Source organism: Radiomyces spectabilis (assembly GCF_025331425.1).
Source record: "Radiomyces spectabilis strain NRRL 2753 chromosome Unknown BYT42scaffold_7, whole genome shotgun sequence".
In the NCBI taxonomy this organism is placed as follows: Eukaryota; Fungi; Mucoromycota; class Mucoromycetes; order Mucorales; family Radiomycetaceae; genus Radiomyces; species Radiomyces spectabilis.
Genome location: NW_026251932.1, coordinates 1,700,222 through 1,717,386, shown reverse-complemented (window position 1 = coordinate 1,717,386; position 17,165 = coordinate 1,700,222). Strand labels below are relative to the sequence as shown.

Genomic DNA, 17,165 nt, shown 5'->3' with positions numbered 1-17,165 from the left:
GCTATCCCCTTTTTATATATCAGTTTTTCTTGTCCTTTTCCTTTCCCTTTCACTTTTTTTTAGCACTTTTTCGCTGTGCTCCTTTAGACTTTCTTGGTTACTTGTGACTTGTTACTTGTGATATACTTGATATGGTCAATACCAATAAAACTCCTACCCGCACTGTGAGGACGAGTTCTGGCTTGGTGCAAGGTTATGTCGACACCGATCAAGAGTGTCCACTCGAGGTATTCCTCGGCATCCCGTATGTCCATCCCCCTATAGGCGATCGACGGTTCCGACCACCGGAGCCTTTGAAAGATGATCCCTCATCGACCGAAGTTCTATCATGTATGGATCACACGCCTGCTGCACCTCAAACACCGATGCCTTTCGATACGTTGATGAGCATAGACATTGGAGTACAGTCGGAAGACTGTCTCCACTTGAACATTTGGTCCCCGGCTCAGGATGCAGATGCACGGCTTCCTGTTCTTGTATGGTTCCATTCAGGAGCTTGTCTCAGGTAGCGGATGACTGGTCGGCATCATGTAAACAGTATCAATTTTCTAAACTGTGTTCCATATGTGCGAATACAGTGGAAGCGGCAATCAACCATTTTGGGACGGCAGTAATCTTGCACGCACCGGTGCTGTTATTGTAACGTTTAATTACAGACTGGGAGCTTTGGGATGGATGAAATTGGATCACATCTCGTCTGACTTTGACAGTTCTGCCAATCTGGGGCTCTTGGATCAAATTGGTACGTTGTCAAATAATTGCAGGTTCAAGCGTCCATCAACTCATTATGCATCTTGTATCTTGCAACAGAGGCTGTGAAATGGGTCAAGCAAAATATTGCAGCATTTGGAGGTGATCCAGAAAATATTACTGGTTTCGGGGTATCTGCTGGTGGTAAGTAGCTCGCTGAAGTGCCATCCAGTTTTCTAGATCGTTTCTTTTCTGATTGATTTGTTGAATCCGTAATTTAGCGACGTGTCTTATGGCCATGTTATTATGCCCTCAAGCGTCGAACCTGTTCCGGCGTGTGGTGTTGCAATCACCCCCGATGTTTATGGTCAGTCCTAGCGACTGGGCATCCATGAAAGGGGACATCTTTTTACGTTCAGTGGGATTGGACAAATCGACGATTGGTGAGCTCCGAGAATTAGATGTGCAAACGATTCTCGAAGCACAAACATTCATGACGACGTGGCCCAACTTTTTGGAAGGATTGGCCCCGATCGGTCCGGCGGTGGATGGCACCACGTTGTCATCTACGCTCATGGAACATTATCTTCATCGACCCTTGCCACCATCGTATCAAAGCCTGGAAATTATTCTAGGTTATACACGCGACGAGTTTAATCTATTTTTCCCGTTTTTACCCAACTTTCACGAGATGGACGATTCCATGTTTGTTCGCTCTTACTTTACACACGTCTTTGGTCACAAGAATGCACGTCGAGCGTTTGACATTTACCGAGCCAATATCGTACCTCCATGTACACCTCCCAGTGAATGCGCGCGTTACATGGCTTCCGATGTAATGTGTCGTATGGCCACCCTGCTGACCGCCGAGAACTTGTCACGACACGGCCACAAAGTGTGGCTTTACGAATGGGACTATGAGGCGAACGATGTACAGAACATCATCAAGGCCGCCCACATGGTGGATGCGGTGTTCTCGTGGGATAATCTTCAACATTGGGAAGACAATCCTTTCATTGGGCCCGGCGATGAAGTGGAACGCGATCGGATCGCCAAGCAGATCTCGCGTGCCATTCTTCAATTTGCTAAATGCGGTGATCCGAATCATTCCGGGATTCCGCATTGGCCCGTTTACATGAGCGAATCCAAGCGGGAACGGGACGCGTTGTTATTTGATCGTCAAGTGCGTGTGGAAAAAGATGTTTACGATGCCGGACTCAGTTTGTGGAAAAGCGAACTCAAAGACTATGTTGTCAATTGTCTGGTGCCGGTGGCGAAATCCGATACCAAGAGCAAAGGCATCGCACTCACAATGGAAGATGACGATCCATCTACGATTATAGTAAGTGGATTGCCTTTTACAGTTAGTTTGGCTTTTTCGGTGGTCGCTAACAAGGTTTTTTAGGGGAAAAAACGAAGAAGTGATTAAAAAGCTTGACAGTTTGTGTCACTTTCGACTACGCCACGTTCATTGTATGATATTAAAACGATATTGATTTGCATTGCGATGTATTACTCTTATTGTGTCAATTGATGTACAGTTGTAAAGCTTAATGCTATGTAGGACGCAAATGGACCAGCTGAAAAAAGGATAAAAATAAAAATGACAATAACAATGGCAAACAACAATAACAATAGCGAAAACAATAACAAGATTTCCAAATGTAATATGTCCTTATTTTCGATACAACTTCATATTTTTTCAACCCTGACCAAAGATTTGATACAAAAAAAATTCAATGACTATTATGATAAAGAGTAATGATGCTGAATTTGGGAGAGAGAGAGAGACGAATGAAAAGAAAAAAAAAGAGGGGCCCTAGAATTCCGATTTGATTTCTTCCAACATCCACTTTTCACGTCTCAAGGGAAACTGAGGAATTTCTTCCAATGGCATGGTCATGTTATGGCCATGTGACTGATGGTATCGTAATCCGTTCATTGTCCGATAAGCTTTTCGACAACCCGGAATTTCGCAGCGATAGCGTCGATCATTGTTCAGTAGCGAGTCGGAACCCAGTAATGCATCATCTCCTGAACCCACAGCATGACCCGAGGTCCCTTTTGCATCTCGCAAATGATACTGCAATCCGTTGATATTTTTATACCGTTTGGCACAATTCGGCATACCGCATCGGTAAGGTTTTTCAACTCCGGAGAGATTCGGATGGTCTGATTTCATGTGATAAAAGAGACCACTTGACGTAGGGAAATTGGCGCCACATCCAGGAACATCACAGCCGTACGGCATTAAATCCTGATGGGGTTCATTCGCAAGGTCGGTCGATGAACGTTTCAGACTGGGTGGCGTGCCACTGTTTCGAAATTGCGCAAGTACCGAAGGATCCGACTGTGTTAATAAAGAACTCAGTTGGGCATTATGCGGCGAACTCGAAGAACTGGTGGATGATAATGGAGAGGCATCAGCTATTTGCGGCGGAGTCGACGATACTGTGGATGACGGCTGCTGCGGCGGATGTTCCTGGTGTTGCTGTGAAATAGCCGGAGAAGATGAAACACCGGAAGCGGGGTGGGAGGTCAACTGAAAGCGATTGACACTGTCTTCTGCCAGTGCATGCACGAATGATACCGCGGCAGCTACGGCCGCATTCTCCTTGTCCCGTTTTAGTTGGATCATGCGTTGCAATTTCCGCCATCGGTTGCGACAGTGCAAACCGGGTCGACCGTCGAAAAACTGGGCAATCTTTTGCCACTGAGAACCGAATTCTTCGTATTTTTCCATCAGTCGCTTATCGTCTTCGGGAGTCCAATCGGATCGGTCAATGCTGGGATCGAGCGATTCACGCCACCGTTTAGCGCACTGATCATCGGTGCGACCTTCCAACATATCGGCAATCTTGCTCCACTGATTGGGATACTTCACTACGCCTTCACGTAACAACTGATCTTCCTCATCTGTCCATGCGCCTTTTTTCAACGAAGGATCCAACGAATGGAACCATCGTTTGCGACAATTCTTGTTGGTACGACCGGGAACACATGCCGCAATCTTTGCCCATTTTTCGGTCTTGTCGCCATACAACTGAACGGCTAAGCGTAAAAGATTGTCTTCTTCGGGTGTCCAGGGTGCTCGTTCACGACTGCGTGACGGTAACTTCCAGCGTTTGTTCGATGATGAAGAAGGTGGCTGAGTGGGCAGGGGTACACCGACCGAACTGGGGCCATTAAAAATAGTAGAATTGATCGGTGGTAAAGTGGCCGGTAAATCAGGAAGTGAAACGACCGGGCTGTGCACAATGCTGCTAATATCGACCGGGTTATAAACAGTGTGTGAAGGATGATTGAAACTGGCGACGATATCCTAAAAAACAAAGTCCAAGGATGAATGGGGGAGGATTATTGGCGATACTGTTGCAGAGTGTTTTTGATACTTACAGAATGAAAGTTTGTAAAATGATCGCTTAGCGACTGCTGTTCCGATCGATGCGATAATCCATGATGCTGTTGTTGTTGTTGTAGTTGCGGTAACGATGTTTCTTGTTCCTGATGCTGATGATGTTGATGTTCTTTTTGATCTTGTGGTTGTCGCTGCGTCTGAATTTGAGTAAATGTATGATGTTGCGGCTGATGCGGTGGTGGTTGATGGTGTTCCTGTTGCTGCGTTGGCTGGGTTGCCTGTTGTTGGTGTTGTTGATGCGGCTGGGTTGCCTGTTCCTGAGGTTGATGGCACTGTCGTATAGGTAAATTATAATGTAACGTTGACTGATAGTCTTCCAGGTTGTAAGGGTGGAACGAAGCTGGATGTTCCGGTTTTACAGATAAATGCAAATTGTTTTGTTGAGACATGAAATTGAGTGACGATAACGGATTGGCATGATCCATGGCCGAATGATAAGGGTGCTGAGTGTATTGAGTGTGCGATGCATGGAAAGGTTTATCTTGGTGGTGCTGACTTTGCGTTTGCGTTTGCGCTTGTGGTGGCTGTGTTGGCGGCCCATAGCTGTAAAGTTGATGGTACTATTGATCCCCCCGCACAATCTCAGTCAGTAGCTGACCTCTTTTTTTTGGCTTCATGGTATCGTTTATCAGTGAAGAAGAAAGTCGAAATGAATACTATACCATATTTGCCAGGGACAAGTTATGACTCGGGTACACCTATTTTTTTTTTCCGCACAGCTGGTCGACTCTCGAGAAAAAAAAAAAAAAAAGGAAAATCAGAAAAAGGAAACTCAAAAAGATATAGTATATCCGGGTGGGTCAGTGTCGCACGACTTTTTTTTTCAGTCTCTTATAGCCAGTCACACAGCGTCGTTCGAATACTCAAACAACCGAGTGTCGGTGTCAGTGAGTCTTTCCCAAAACAGGTAATATTACAACCAATCATAAGCAAGTTGCCAAGATTAGAGTCATTCTCCTTCAAACGACGGATTTCAAGTAAAGCCATAGGTAAATGTTGTTATGGTGCAATATTGACAATACATAGAAAATCCTTCATTTTACGCGGAAAATTTTTTTATTAGTTGTTCTTATGACAGTATCAAATCTGGAAGGCGTAGCTTGCATATGGATTGATCTCTGTGGAGATTTCAACAACCTTCTTTCCTATGGTCTATGGCAGGATGCAGTGGGTAAGCATATCATGCAATCACTTTAAAAGTTTGAGCAGCTTGCTGCGATGGACACCCAAGTAAATTCCACTGTGCCGATTCAAATTCTTTCTTGGTGGAGTGCTATGTGTTGATAATCACATTACGATCAAATTTCTTTGCGTTAATGCCTGCGGATCCCGATCCTTGGTTATTTTTTTATTTAAATCGAGGATGAAAAAATCAGCCTCGCATGACCTTCGGGCCAGGAACACTATCGTAGCTGGTGCAGACGACCCTCCAAACGTGTATTATGTACTCTTGCTGGGCCCATTTTAAGTTTCCAATCTTCGAATTTCCTGACCAAATGTATCCAAAATGTCGAACCTAATCGCAGACCTGCGCCGCAAATATACCTGTTTTTCTTCTTCAACGTTATGTTGTTGTTGCAAAGATCAATGAGAATATCAGAGTTGCTTTATGATCTTGTCACCTTTATTTGCTTAATCATACTAGGAAACTCTTATGGACAGTATCTTTACCATTAGGTGCGATACTTCCGTTTTGAAAAAGACACTGATACCCGTTTCCACTGTCTCGACCTGAAGAAGGGGAAAAGAAAATGCTAACTCACTAAATCCGCATCAGTTCGCTCTCATTGTTCAATCTGATTGGTCCCTCACAAATCGTAAACAACACCAGCCGTTTGTCACACCCTTTTATCTCTCAAACCTCTCCTCCACCGTAGAATCAGTTATATGATATATGTCCATGAAACGTGAAAGGACGCGTATTTAGAAAAGAGAGAAAAAGCGTTAATGTCATATGGATGTACCGTGATGGAGTGATAACAAAGGGATAATTGCGGTGACACAAAAACAGCAATGTAATGCATCTTTATTTTTAAAGATGAGATTTTGATCATCTATGTTATACATGCATTTACGCCCATGGTGTATTCCGTCTAATCAATCCCTGTCAAATAGCCACTATTTGACATGATTCATCATGTATAATCAATTGAATTGTAAACCATCCAATGTCTCATTGATAGATACAGTAGGACCTCACAGTTATGGGATAAGTCCCGTGCAATATCTGTTACTTCGCAATAGATTGTGAGATTCCAAGCCCGAGAAGAAAAATGCCACGACGCAAAAATCGTAACAAATAAATGGTTATTTCCAAGAGATTGTGTAGCTATTATGCATCGAAAGCGACTGAAAAAAGAAATTACAACAATTAACTCCAAAGGAACTTTATGTAATTTGATGTGTGGGCAATAGTTGTCTTTTTTATCGAATGAATGGAAAGTATTATAAGTTGAATATTTCTCGAATTAAAACCATACAGAAAATAATAGAGCGCAAGCCCAAAGATTCGATAGTTACTACGACGTAATGTATGTTGAATGATATAGTGATGGAATTTTTTTTAAGGGAGATATATTCTTTGAACCGTAAATTTGGGGGTACGGCAGACAGCGCACTCCTTCAATTTCTCGGCACAGTCTTTGCAGTAGGCTATGCCAAACAAAAAAAACCAGATCAGTCAACCCCGTTTCGTTTCCCAAATGCCAAATTTTTTCGTGTCGGGAAAACTTACCACAATGATAACAAGGAATAAGAGCGAATTCAATGTTTTCTTGGAAACACACACGGCATTTGGAGTCTTTGTAAGCCAGCTTCTCCTTGCACTGTTCATTCTCTTCCGACAGCTCGTCCTGTTTTAGCAGCATATGGTTCACGAAATCATCGAGCTCCACCACCTTTTTTTGACAGCTTTTTCGTAAATCGATTTCTTCCGATAATTTGTCATCCATTTGCTTCTGGCGACTTCGTAATTGCTGAACCTCAGTTTCCATTAATTCCGCCAAAGCCGTCTTTCGTCGGCAGATATCGTCCAGCTTTTGTTTGGTGGTCAACATGTACTCGTAATCTTTTGTCGCCCGACTGGTATTTTCTTCAAGCTGCTCGCACAGCTGCTCCAGATCCTTTACCTTCTGAACCAGTGTCTTTACCTCGGCATCATGATCCTCAGACGAAGCACACCGTGGCGGCGAGGGATTTCTCATCGCATTCCCCTGATGTTCCAACAACAATTTGTTGCCCGGTTTGCCCAGAGTATTTTGTAAAACAGCGCTCGGTAAAAGATAGCCATTACTGCGTATGGCCATGGTGGGAGATTCGTGGGGTTTCTGTCCGTAAATGAACTGATCGTAAGAGTAATTGTTCCCCCATTTTGGTTCGTTCAGGGTCACATTTCTAGGTAAATTCGCCATGGAAAGCAGGCGAATGAATTCCCCTTTATCGTTTCCGGGCTCGGATACGGATTTTCGCTGGTCAAAGGAGGTCGGTCGTGAATATAAAGTTTCTTTTTTAGGTGACAGAGGTGATGTATTTTGTCGAGTATGATGGAAAACATGATGATCCTTGTCGCCCGTTAAATTCGAAGGCGAAATTGTCGTCGATGGAAGGTTAGAATATGACATACTGAGTCTCTTCTCCGAAGCCTGTTATCACGAAATGTCAGTTGGTTTAAAAAAGAAATAATGTGTAGCGAGCCCACTGTATAACTTACCAATGGCTTGGCGGCCAGGGCTGGTGAAGGTTCCGTTGCAGGAATCACATTCTCGGCTTGGGTGACATCGAGGATCTCCTCTACTGGAGTGGGTTTATTCTCTGTTATAGGCTGGTCAATGGAATTGGGAATGGATGGAGGATGCGAGGAAGATGTAATGCTGTTGGAAGGAGATGCGGAGGATGACGAAGTGGGAGTGGATGGCTCCATCGATGGCGGACTGGTGGATGATTGCTCTTCTTCTCGTATGGACAAACGCCGGAGCTGGGGTGATGCAGTGTTGACAATTGCATTAATATCAGTAGTATTGCTTGGTGGACGAGAATGCGATGGTGGAGTAGGTTTCGAGATTGGCAGGGCATGCAAGGGGTATTTCGGGACATAAAAGGGCACATCCTCCGCCCACAAAAACCAGCTACACTTTGGCCGTGCGCCGTCTATATTAAGATGACGACATGTGAAGTATAATCGTTTTTCGTGTTTATTGCTGCCTTCTTCGAGAATGACGGGCATGTTGCAGAAACATTTGGGCGGAGGGGGAGTGGTCTTTTTGTAAGGGTTGTTCGCACGGAAGATCACGCAAAATGTGTAGTTGAACGATGGACAGATATCGAGTTCCGAATCGCAAGGGTCAATATCGTTTCCATCTCGCAAACGCTGTCGGAACTCGTCCCACGGTCGCTGATGGACATGAAAACCACAAATATTACTGCGGCTCTTTGGCGGTGGTGGCTGATCCGTATCGGTTTGACGTTGTGATTCCGACAATTTGTTGCACGGTGTGAAATAATGACAGTCCAGAATTGGACCAAACTCGGGAGTTCGTCTCCGCGACGCTGGTTTGCCGCAGAAACATAAAGGAGGATCGGGCATGCATGTCAATTTCTTGGCAATGGACCACTCGGTATGGATGGGTGGTTTAGGATTGGACGAATCGTAACGACCTTGGGCCGAAGAAGGACGATAGTGGCGTGTGGTGGGAGTAGTATGGGTCGTCCTCGCACGACTGAATCGGGTGGGTGGTGGTGCTGGTGCTGGTGTTGTACCTTTGTCAGTTCGATTCTTGGATTGTCTGGCGGCGAAATCATGCCAATCGACAGCAGCAGGATCGATGGTGGGAGTGGCAGTAACGGACCGTGCTGGATCGAACGAACGAGTACGATGACTCGGTTGCATGGTCGTTTTCTTCAACTTCGTTATCTAGCTTATCAGAGAAAATCAGGAAGGAAAAATAAAGAAAGAGGAACAAAATGAGTCTCGATTCTCCTATTCGTTTAAGCTGAAAAAAAAGAGGAACGGAAAATACGAAATGGAAATAGAGGTCCAAGTTTGGGCATTTTTCTTTAAAAAAAAAAAAAAAAAGGTCTGGGAAGGGAAGAAAGAACACGTCACACATGGGACATTTCAGCGCCGTGAGTTTGAAAAAGTGTTAAACTCTATTTCGGGAACGGCCTCACTCTTGTCCCTTTCCAACGCCTCTTTTTTTCTCCAAACAACAACCTTATTCTCATAACCATTCCTTCCATGGCCACTCCATCAGAGACAAATATGCTCGCTGTAGAACGAAAAGCGACCGAACGGATTGCTTGGACGCCTTCATTACGAAGTTACATCTCCAATGGCTACGCTGAACACCCTGACCTTTATACCGACGATTTTCGAGTGCTCGATGAACTAAGAAACGATTGCGTGTATATGGAAGTCAATGAAAAAGCACTTAATCGGCTCATAAAGTAGTAATAGTAGTAGTAGCTTCAGTTCCCCTGTTCAAACGACTTAAATTCATCGCTCTCTTCTTTCCCTAGATATTATGCGCAACTCGTGTTTATCGGATCTAAATTCCCCATCGATGTAGGTATTTTTTTTTTGTCTTTTTCTCATTGCAATACTTCAGCCAGTCGGTACTTTTTCTTTGAAAATATTATGCATTTCCATGGTTGATATGGTTAATTTCGGAAACAATGCAATTCGTAGGTCGGAATCGAATTTCCATGGTATCCTGCCTTTTCAGGCACCTCCGCCAAGCCTGGCAAGTAGTTGTAGAAAAGTGTTTTAACGCATGGGGTGACTTATATATTTTTTGTAGTATATTATAGAAATATGAACTATGAAAAGGCATGTGTCCTGTATTCGGTGGGCAGCATGTATAGTCAAATTGCCGTGCATGAAAATCGGTCGACCGCAGAAGGTGTCAAAAGGGCTTGCAATTGCTTTCAGGCAAGTCACTGTGCGACACTCAGTGCAACAACCTGGATACGACTCTAATCCTATTTTATTTTTCAACATTAAAGAATGCGGCGGGATGTTTTCAACATTTACTGGATGTTGTGATACCGGAAATGCGGATATCAGCGACACCGGATATGTCGACTCATGCTCTTCAGTCTTTGACCAATCTCATGCTAGCTCAGGCCCAGGAGTGTGTGTGGCAAAAAGCCGCGATTGATCAACTACGAGATGGCACCATTGCACGACTGGCCAGCAAAGTAGCTGAATATTACGATGCTGCCTATGAATTAGCCACCAATTCATCGATTCAAAACGTGTTTCCCAAATCCTGGTCTACTCACATGCAAGTGAAAGCCCTCCACTTTAACGCCGCGTCCCAGTTTCGAAAAGCATGCGAGTGTATTTCGCAAAATCGCTACGGTGAAGAAATTGCACGATTGCAGTTGGCACAGACATATACCAGACGAGCCTTTGACTTGGTCAAATCCTTTTTCAATGGCACCCCCAACGTCAGCACTGCGGTAATGAACGATTTACGATCCTTGCAACAAATCATTCAAACCAACCTTGCGCGCGCCATCAAAGACAACGATATCATTTACCTCGAAGTGATTCCATCCGCTTCGTCCCTCTCGCCCATTCCTAAATCCGGTATGGTCAAACCTGTACCACCGAAAGAAATCTCGGATCCAGTATCGCTGTTACTGACCGACCATCGAGCCGCCGATATCAAACCTCATCCGGTTATTGGGCTGCCTCTGTTTCAAAAATTGGTTCCTTTTGCTGTCCATCAAGCAGCAAGCGTTTACGTTGATCGCAAAGACCGGGTTTTGAAGGAAGATATTATTGCACGTTTGGAAGAATTGACGGCGGTTTATCACAGGTAGATTTTGATTTGGACTTATTATGAAACAAGTGTCTTACTCCCGTTGCTTGGTATCAAAAAAAAAAAAGTACCTTGCAATCATTAGGTATCCCATCCTTGATGGCCATTGCACAGCAAAAAGTCGGTTTGCCGGAGACGCTTGTTCAACAGGGTGAAGAAGTACGACAGGAAGGCGGTTCCGCATTGCTATTCACCATGTGGGATAACGTTCAAAAAGCATCCGCACATAATGGTCGCATACTTGATGAAGCCTTTAATGCTTTGGACGAAGAGCATGAACTGGACGAAACATTTCGTTTGCGTTACAAAGAGAGTATGTGTATAATGAATTCAGTTGGAACTTCGCACCTGTCTAACCAAAAACGCGACTGTGCGCTACCCGTAGAATGGGTACGTCCTCCATCGAGCACCCTGACAGCAAAATTGGTTGCTGCTGGTCAGAAACATCGGACGACTTTAGTTTCGGCCCAAAAGGCCGATCAGATCGTTCGAGGGAAGCTCAATACGTGGGCCAAGATCATCGACGTTTTGGTGCTGCCTCGAAATGATCTCGAAGCCTCGATTCCTTCAGCCACAGATACAGATGAGTCTCGGACCCAAGTATTAGCGCGTATCAAGCATCGCATGGAGGATATGCACGGTCACCTCAGCATACGAAGAGACATTGTGGACCGTGCAAAAAAGCTGTCAAACGCAGACGATATTTCGCCCGCCTTGCTAAGAAAAGCAGCTCAGCTAACGGCGAAATCGCCGATAGTCAAGATTGATCCGGCCCAATTTGAAGATTTATTCGTTGAAGAATTACGGAAATACGATGAATTACTGATGAAAGTCGACGAGGAAGATGAGTACCAAGCAGACGTACTACGACGGATTGGGGAAGATCATCATGCCTACATGGCCCAGAATTCAACCGAAACAGCCACCGCGAAACGGGAAAAGGCTCTTCAGAATCTCGGTCAGGCTTATGTCAAATTCAAAGAGATCAAAACCAACTTATCGGAAGGCATCAAGGTAATATTCTCATTTGTCACCTTTTGAAATACGATGATTCACTAATTCAAACGTTAGTTTTACGGAGATCATGCCAATGGTCTGTTGAGTTTCCGTGACACTTGCATAGAGTATAACCGTCGACGACGTTTGGAGTCTGATCAGATCATAGAGTAAGTTTTTTTTTAACGAGTACTCTGTAATTGAATCCATGCTCATTGCACCATTGTAGAAATTTATCTCTAGGCCTTGCAAACATGAATGTCAATGCATCCACCTCCAATTCTTCGTTTCATACCCCCCGAACCACCCAGCATTGGCCAACACAGTAGCATCATCCAACTTCTCTTTTTTTTCTCCCTTGACAATTGCTTTTTTACTTTTTATTGGTATTTGATCCTACATCTACGTTGTTTTATCCCTTTTGTAATCTATTTTCCAAACATTTGCTACCTCTATTGAAAACTTTTTTACATGGGTTGGGTGGAACAAAGGAGTTGTTTCTATGATTTAGCTCATTTGCCATTGTTGCCATGCTTCATAATATGCCTATTGCATCCACAAATCAGTATTCAACTTGGAAACCCCATGTATCAATTTTTTCCATGTCTAGTCTGGATGGCGTTTTACCTTGTATTCTTCTGTGGTCATATTTCGCTGATCCTCTTCCATCACTTCATTCAATGGTACGACTTTACCATTCACTTCAAGGAAAGCATACATCAGTATTGTGCAGCGGTAGATGGCATGCTAAACTAGAGCTAAATTTACCTGATACCATGGGGATGTCTTCATCCGCTTCACCATAATCTTCCGCAAATTCCGAATCCGGACTATGGGCAATCCACAGCTTAGTAAAAGGCCGCAATACAGGCTTGTACCGAAATGACTACTTACCGTGTCTCCCCGTTAACATCATTCATGACTGTCTCGAATTCTTCGTCTTCTTCCGCATCATCGAATCCTCCTGCACTATCCATGGCCACTGGCGCCGCTTGACTCAGTGATTCATAGTACTTTGCATAATCTACAGATACACGTTAATACTCATCGCAGGGTTCATGATCGTTGATAAAAAATGCGTACAATCACTGTCGGCATTGAAATCATCCGTAGCGACTTCTTCAAAAGCTTCTTCATCCTCTTCTATGATTTCAGGGTCTCGATCTCCTGTGCCGTGAAGTACATCCGACACAGTAGATCGCTGATGCCAAATAGGTAAAGCGTTCTGTTGACGTTTCTCTTCCGCTTCCGCAAGTTTGGCGCGTCGAGCCGCTTCGTTATCCATTTGCAAATCGACAATAATATCGCCTTGACCAGCTCCAGTATCCTGAGCAATGGCCAGTTCGTAATCGTCTATTAACAACCCTCATCAGTATAATCGCCCTTTCGTAACATGAATAGTCCGTGGGGTCCTCACCTTTTGCTCCACCATTCGCCCGATTGGTACCAGGAATTCCTTGGAAAATATAACTAGAAAAGACCTGTGAGTTTTGCTTTGTTTTTTGCCACCACTTAAATGATATTCTTTTTTCTTATTTACCTAGCAGGAATGACCAGCGAATCGGTTTGTTTGAGCAAGGAAATGATGGGTTGGGATTGCTCCCGTAACCGAGTCAAGACCTGTTGACTGCCCTTTACGTTTTCAGCATTGTCGTTCTCTTCCAGTACATGTTCACAGGCATCGCAATGGAATAATCCGTCCGTCATATCCACCAACGACAACACATCGAGAGGCGAATACTGTTTCTTACAATTGGGACAAATGTATCCCTTATTTTCGGATTCGGTACGCAAGTTGTCTCTGACGATCGTTTGCATCTTGTACATTTTCCACTTGACGACGTCCACAAACTCTTTATAGTCAAGGTAATAGTACGTTTTAGGCACAGGTCGTTGATCCATTTTACGAGCTTCCATTCGCGTAGTCCTTTATTTTAAAACAGTGACCGTTAAGCAACACCGGCATGACAGTTCCATCACGGGAGTAAAAAGAAAAAAGAGAAGCTCACATTTTGACAAGTCGGTCTTCTTTCAGTTTACCACACAGTCTGTGAATATCTCGTATGGTCATTTTGAGGGTCATGACGAGATCTTCTTCACGAACGCTGCGGGGGGGGGAAGACAAAATGAGTTGGCCAGGTATTTTATGCAAACTGATCGGTTGAAATAGACAAATTGAACGTCATATTACCCATTGCTGTTTGGAGGTGCATTATTCAGTTCGTCAAGAATAACAATATATCTAGGATCGTAAAATGCACGCGCAACTCTAGCCACTAGAGCTTTCAGAACATCCATAACAGCAAGAAACCCCAAAATAGGGTTGAATAAGTTGGACAGCTATTTTTTTTAAAACCACGCTTGGCGCACTGTGACCTCATTTCTATCACCTCGGACCGAACTTTTCAGACAGTTTGAATTTTTTTCATTTCTTTGTAAAAGTGGCATTTTTGGGGGGAAATCGAGGAAATAACAAATGGAGCAAAGTAATAAAATAAAAAGGATATGATACAAAAAACAAGAGTATCCGTTATCAATGAGGTTTTAACGGATATCACACACACAAAAGAAATAGTATGAATGGCGAACGTTGTGAACAGTAAAAAGCAGACACTGGACAGTGGATTGGAGGAAAGGAAGATCACAATTTCGTTGACCTCAGTGGATCGGCCTTAATCTGGGTAATGTCCAATTCCTCATCTTTTTCAGTGTCAATTTCTCCTATAGTACAACTAGAAAAACAGTGAATTTTAAGTCGAAAATCTTGGTTGGAAATCTACCGCCAATCATCCCACTTACATGCTGTCACCTCGGATAAGGTATAAACCAAGAGGCACAATCTCTGTACCTTCGCTAGAAAACACGCGTTCTTGGCATTTTTCTAGAATGACATTGGCCGTTTGATCGGTACCTCGAAGTGTTCCCTGCCAATCAAGTTCAAATCTTTAATACAGTACGTAATTCACTTATCCATCGTCTCCACACATACCACCAGCACTCGACCATCTAATGTGACCACCAACACAGATCCTATACACATCCAATGTAAGTTACCATATATTGACATGATAATGTTCGCTTGCATTACTTACGATCGACATAAGGCTGAAGCAGACTCATGACGCGAAAATAGATTCCTAACTTGGAGTGTGCAGTTTGACTTTTTTTTTCTTCCCTAATTTTTGGCCTTGTATGGCGGTTGCTGAAAAATGCAAAGGACTGCTGAAATACCGATTCACGTGACTCGTGCCTGCACTGAAAGCGACAGCTTTGAAAAGGCTCGAGCACCTACAAAGGAAGTGTTCAGACTAATTGAGACAAGAACGCTTGCCAAAAAGGGGAAAAAAAGGAAGCCTGACCAATTGTATTGGATCAAAGCAGGTAAGGTCCCACACTCACTAATTCCCTGACGTAAGGTTCACAGAATAATCTCATTGGAAGTATGCAGCCCATAGCTTCCGAAAATGACCACACGATCATCAGATCCTCTTTTTGCTAATTATCCAGCTCTCATCTCACCGCAATTTTCCATCTTTCGATACATGCATGCGCATCTTTCTTCACATAATCCCCATACCGTTGCCAAGACAACGTTGCTCTTTGCTTTTTGCATTGAAACTCCCGTATCTTGTGCGAGCACACATTCGCCAGTTCCACTTTACCCTTAAAAAACCCTTCCAATCTCCCATATCACCACACATACACATAAAAATAAAAATAAAAAGGGAACAGAGTTTGGTAAAGAATGTTTGCGTTATATTACAGATAATTAGCATATACTAAACAGTACACTAAAGTTGGGATATCATGAGGGGACATGATTTAGGAGTAGAAGCTTTGCTGAGCTTCACCCTTCTTCTTTTCGGCCTTGTTACCGGTTTCTTCGGTGGTGTTACCAGTGAGAGAGTTGATGGCACCCTTGACGGCACCGCTGGCCTGGTTGGCCATACCTTGGACGTAACCGGTGATGTTGGCAGCAGTTTCCTGGGTCTGGCCTTCACCGTGCTGGGCCTTGCCCTTGTTTTCGAGAGATTGGTTACCGACAGCGGAACCGGCAGTTTCCTTGATGTTACCGATGCCCTTATCCATCTTGGCGTCAGACTTGGAGGGAGTGTCAACCATTTTTGTTATATGTGAATATGTGAGTACTTGAAGTGATGAGTTCCTCAAAACGTCTTTCAATGGGGTCCTTATATATTTTCTTTGCACGCAAAACGAGAGACGTCTTCTTTACGTCATGCAAATGGATTACTTGATTGGGACATCCCCGAGCGCCCATTGCACGGTAAGACGATCGAGATTTTTTGGATCGTCATTATTTCAATTCCAAATTCCGACAAGGGAAAAATCATCTGCGTGATAACATTGATGCCCCGCTTCATGATGGCGCACTGACGTAAGGTTGACTCTGATGCCTAATTGATGGAATTCTTTGCTGCGACACTCCACTCTTGTGGGAGTATCCTGCAACCCGCTACTCCCGTCGTTCTTGTCGTCATTGCAACATACTGAGGTCATTCCATTAGAAACATATGCAATCTTTTCCATACACGTGCTTTTACACAACTATTTGGATAGTGGCAGGATCCAAGAGATAATAAACATGCACTATACGTTGCTAGTTCTGCTTTTGATCTTCATATGATCTACAAGGTCCATCATCATGAAAAATCTGTATCTCGCCTTAATCTGCGTTTTGCCCTGCGTAGCTGGCGACTATGCCCTTTTCCAAGTAGAAATTTTTATTTGGTAATTTGTTCCAAAGGTCAAAGTTTGCAAGGTTCCTGGAGGGAATGTGTTGGCCCATTTTTATTTGACCGGATATGATATGATGTTTCATGTTACAGATCATACAACACTCTTTTCAACTGGCGCAAAAGAGATTCACTGAACGTAAAAATAGGAGAGAGCTATATGCTGGAAAATAGAAGCACGAACCGCGTCGTGTATTTACAATATCCATAAATTGATGGAGCAAAAAGGAAGTAAGTTGCCATGGATATTCGGTAAAGAGACATCCAAAAAAGGATTATCGCCTTCCCAGTAGCCATGCATGAATTTCAGGTGAGAACTACAACAAGTGGAACGAGCACAAGGAAATACATAAACAGTTTCATGCTTTTTCTGATCAATCGGACCGTGTCATTTGATAAACGTAACCGTTTGACCTGTTTCGGCAAGCCATCAGAAAGATAGTCCATTACACTGGGACAAGGTAGTTGTTTTTATATAAATGT

At 43.7% G+C, this 17,165-nt stretch overlaps 9 protein-coding genes across 9 annotated transcripts; 4 read left to right on the top strand and 5 right to left on the bottom strand.

The window, feature by feature from the left end:
* The first annotated feature begins 10 nt into the window (after window positions 1-10).
* BYT42DRAFT_364754 (Carboxylesterase) lies at window positions 11-524 on the top strand. Its single transcript, XM_051563246.1, has one exon. The coding sequence runs from the start codon at window positions 132-134 to the stop codon at window positions 507-509; it is 378 nt and encodes a 125-aa protein (XP_051423335.1). The 5' UTR covers window positions 11-131; the 3' UTR covers window positions 510-524.
* Window positions 228-2,095, top strand: BYT42DRAFT_364741 (Alpha/Beta hydrolase protein; the record flags this gene model as incomplete). Its single annotated transcript, XM_051563245.1, has 3 exons — window positions 228-742; window positions 811-894; window positions 972-2,095. Exons 1-3 carry the CDS (start codon window positions 565-567, stop codon window positions 2,093-2,095), a joined length of 1,386 nt encoding a protein of 461 aa, XP_051423334.1. The 5' UTR covers window positions 228-564.
* A 385-nt stretch (window positions 2,096-2,480) lies between these two features.
* BYT42DRAFT_364731 (uncharacterized protein) lies at window positions 2,481-4,857 on the bottom strand. The gene is made up of 3 exons (XM_051563244.1): window positions 4,771-4,857; window positions 4,087-4,668; window positions 2,481-4,012 (listed from the first exon to the last, which is right to left on the bottom strand). Exons 1-3 carry the CDS (start codon window positions 4,771-4,773, stop codon window positions 2,510-2,512), a joined length of 2,088 nt encoding a protein of 695 aa, XP_051423333.1. The 5' UTR covers window positions 4,774-4,857; the 3' UTR covers window positions 2,481-2,509.
* Window positions 4,858-6,483: 1,626 nt separating this feature from the next.
* Window positions 6,484-9,136, bottom strand: BYT42DRAFT_605547 (uncharacterized protein). Its single transcript, XM_051571126.1, has 3 exons — window positions 7,818-9,136; window positions 6,843-7,749; window positions 6,484-6,760 (listed from the first exon to the last, which is right to left on the bottom strand). The coding sequence occupies exons 1-3, from the start codon at window positions 8,991-8,993 to the stop codon at window positions 6,672-6,674; spliced, it is 2,172 nt and encodes a 723-aa protein (XP_051423332.1). The 5' UTR covers window positions 8,994-9,136; the 3' UTR covers window positions 6,484-6,671.
* A 132-nt stretch (window positions 9,137-9,268) lies between these two features.
* BYT42DRAFT_364592 (uncharacterized protein) lies at window positions 9,269-9,797 on the top strand. Its single transcript, XM_051563243.1, has 2 exons — window positions 9,269-9,668; window positions 9,792-9,797. Exon 1 carries the CDS (start codon window positions 9,342-9,344, stop codon window positions 9,552-9,554), a length of 213 nt encoding a protein of 70 aa, XP_051423331.1. The 5' UTR covers window positions 9,269-9,341; the 3' UTR covers window positions 9,555-9,668; window positions 9,792-9,797.
* A 383-nt stretch (window positions 9,798-10,180) lies between these two features.
* On the top strand, window positions 10,181-12,102 carry BYT42DRAFT_546599 (BRO1-like domain-containing protein; the record flags this gene model as incomplete). The annotated part of the gene is made up of 4 exons (XM_051565895.1): window positions 10,181-10,929; window positions 11,001-11,245; window positions 11,318-11,946; window positions 12,004-12,102. The coding sequence occupies 4 exons, from the start codon at window positions 10,181-10,183 to the stop codon at window positions 12,100-12,102; spliced, it is 1,722 nt and encodes a 573-aa protein (XP_051423330.1).
* Window positions 12,103-12,435: 333 nt separating this feature from the next.
* BYT42DRAFT_497717 (uncharacterized protein) lies at window positions 12,436-13,830 on the bottom strand (the record flags this gene model as incomplete). Its single annotated transcript, XM_051564516.1, has 7 exons — window positions 12,436-12,474; window positions 12,556-12,629; window positions 12,697-12,758; window positions 12,823-12,952; window positions 13,012-13,281; window positions 13,346-13,398; window positions 13,469-13,830. 7 exons carry the CDS (start codon window positions 13,828-13,830, stop codon window positions 12,436-12,438), a joined length of 990 nt encoding a protein of 329 aa, XP_051423329.1.
* Window positions 13,831-14,333: 503 nt separating this feature from the next.
* BYT42DRAFT_572430 (uncharacterized protein) lies at window positions 14,334-15,077 on the bottom strand. Its single transcript, XM_051568608.1, has 4 exons — window positions 15,021-15,077; window positions 14,918-14,958; window positions 14,728-14,852; window positions 14,334-14,660 (listed from the first exon to the last, which is right to left on the bottom strand). Exons 1-4 carry the CDS (start codon window positions 15,046-15,048, stop codon window positions 14,570-14,572), a joined length of 285 nt encoding a protein of 94 aa, XP_051423328.1. The 5' UTR covers window positions 15,049-15,077; the 3' UTR covers window positions 14,334-14,569.
* Window positions 15,078-15,750: 673 nt separating this feature from the next.
* Window positions 15,751-16,050, bottom strand: BYT42DRAFT_497603 (uncharacterized protein; the record flags this gene model as incomplete). The annotated part of the gene is made up of 1 exon (XM_051564510.1): window positions 15,751-16,050. One exon carries the CDS (start codon window positions 16,048-16,050, stop codon window positions 15,751-15,753), a length of 300 nt encoding a protein of 99 aa, XP_051423327.1.
* Between the last annotated feature and the right edge of the window lie 1,115 nt (window positions 16,051-17,165).

Bases quoted from the DNA above. Each gene is read 5' to 3' on its own strand.
- BYT42DRAFT_364754 (XM_051563246.1), top strand. From the start codon at position 132: ATGGTCAATACCAATAAAACTCCTACCCGCACTGTGAGGACGAGTTCT.
- BYT42DRAFT_605547 (XM_051571126.1), bottom strand. From the start codon at position 8,993: ATGCAACCGAGTCATCGTACTCGTTCGTTCGATCCAGCACGGTCCGTT. The intron at 7,750-7,817 runs GTAAGTTATACA...TCGTGATAACAG, and splicing joins CCCTGGCCGCCAAGCCATTG to GCTTCGGAGAAGAGACTCAG. The intron at 6,761-6,842 runs GTAAGTTTTCCC...TGTTTGGCATAG, and splicing joins TATTCCTTGTTATCATTGTG to CCTACTGCAAAGACTGTGCC.
- BYT42DRAFT_572430 (XM_051568608.1), bottom strand. From the start codon at position 15,048: ATGAGTCTGCTTCAGCCTTATGTCGATC. The intron at 14,959-15,020 runs GTAAGTAATGCA...GGATGTGTATAG, and splicing joins GCTTCAGCCTTATGTCGATC to GATCTGTGTTGGTGGTCACA. The intron at 14,661-14,727 runs GTAAGTGGGATG...CTGTTTTTCTAG, and splicing joins CTTATCCGAGGTGACAGCAT to TTGTACTATAGGAGAAATTG.
- BYT42DRAFT_364592 (XM_051563243.1), top strand. From the start codon at position 9,342: ATGGCCACTCCATCAGAGACAAATATGCTCGCTGTAGAACGAAAAGCG.
- BYT42DRAFT_364731 (XM_051563244.1), bottom strand. The intron at 4,013-4,086 runs GTAAGTATCAAA...TTTGTTTTTTAG, and splicing joins ATTTTACAAACTTTCATTCT to GATATCGTCGCCAGTTTCAA.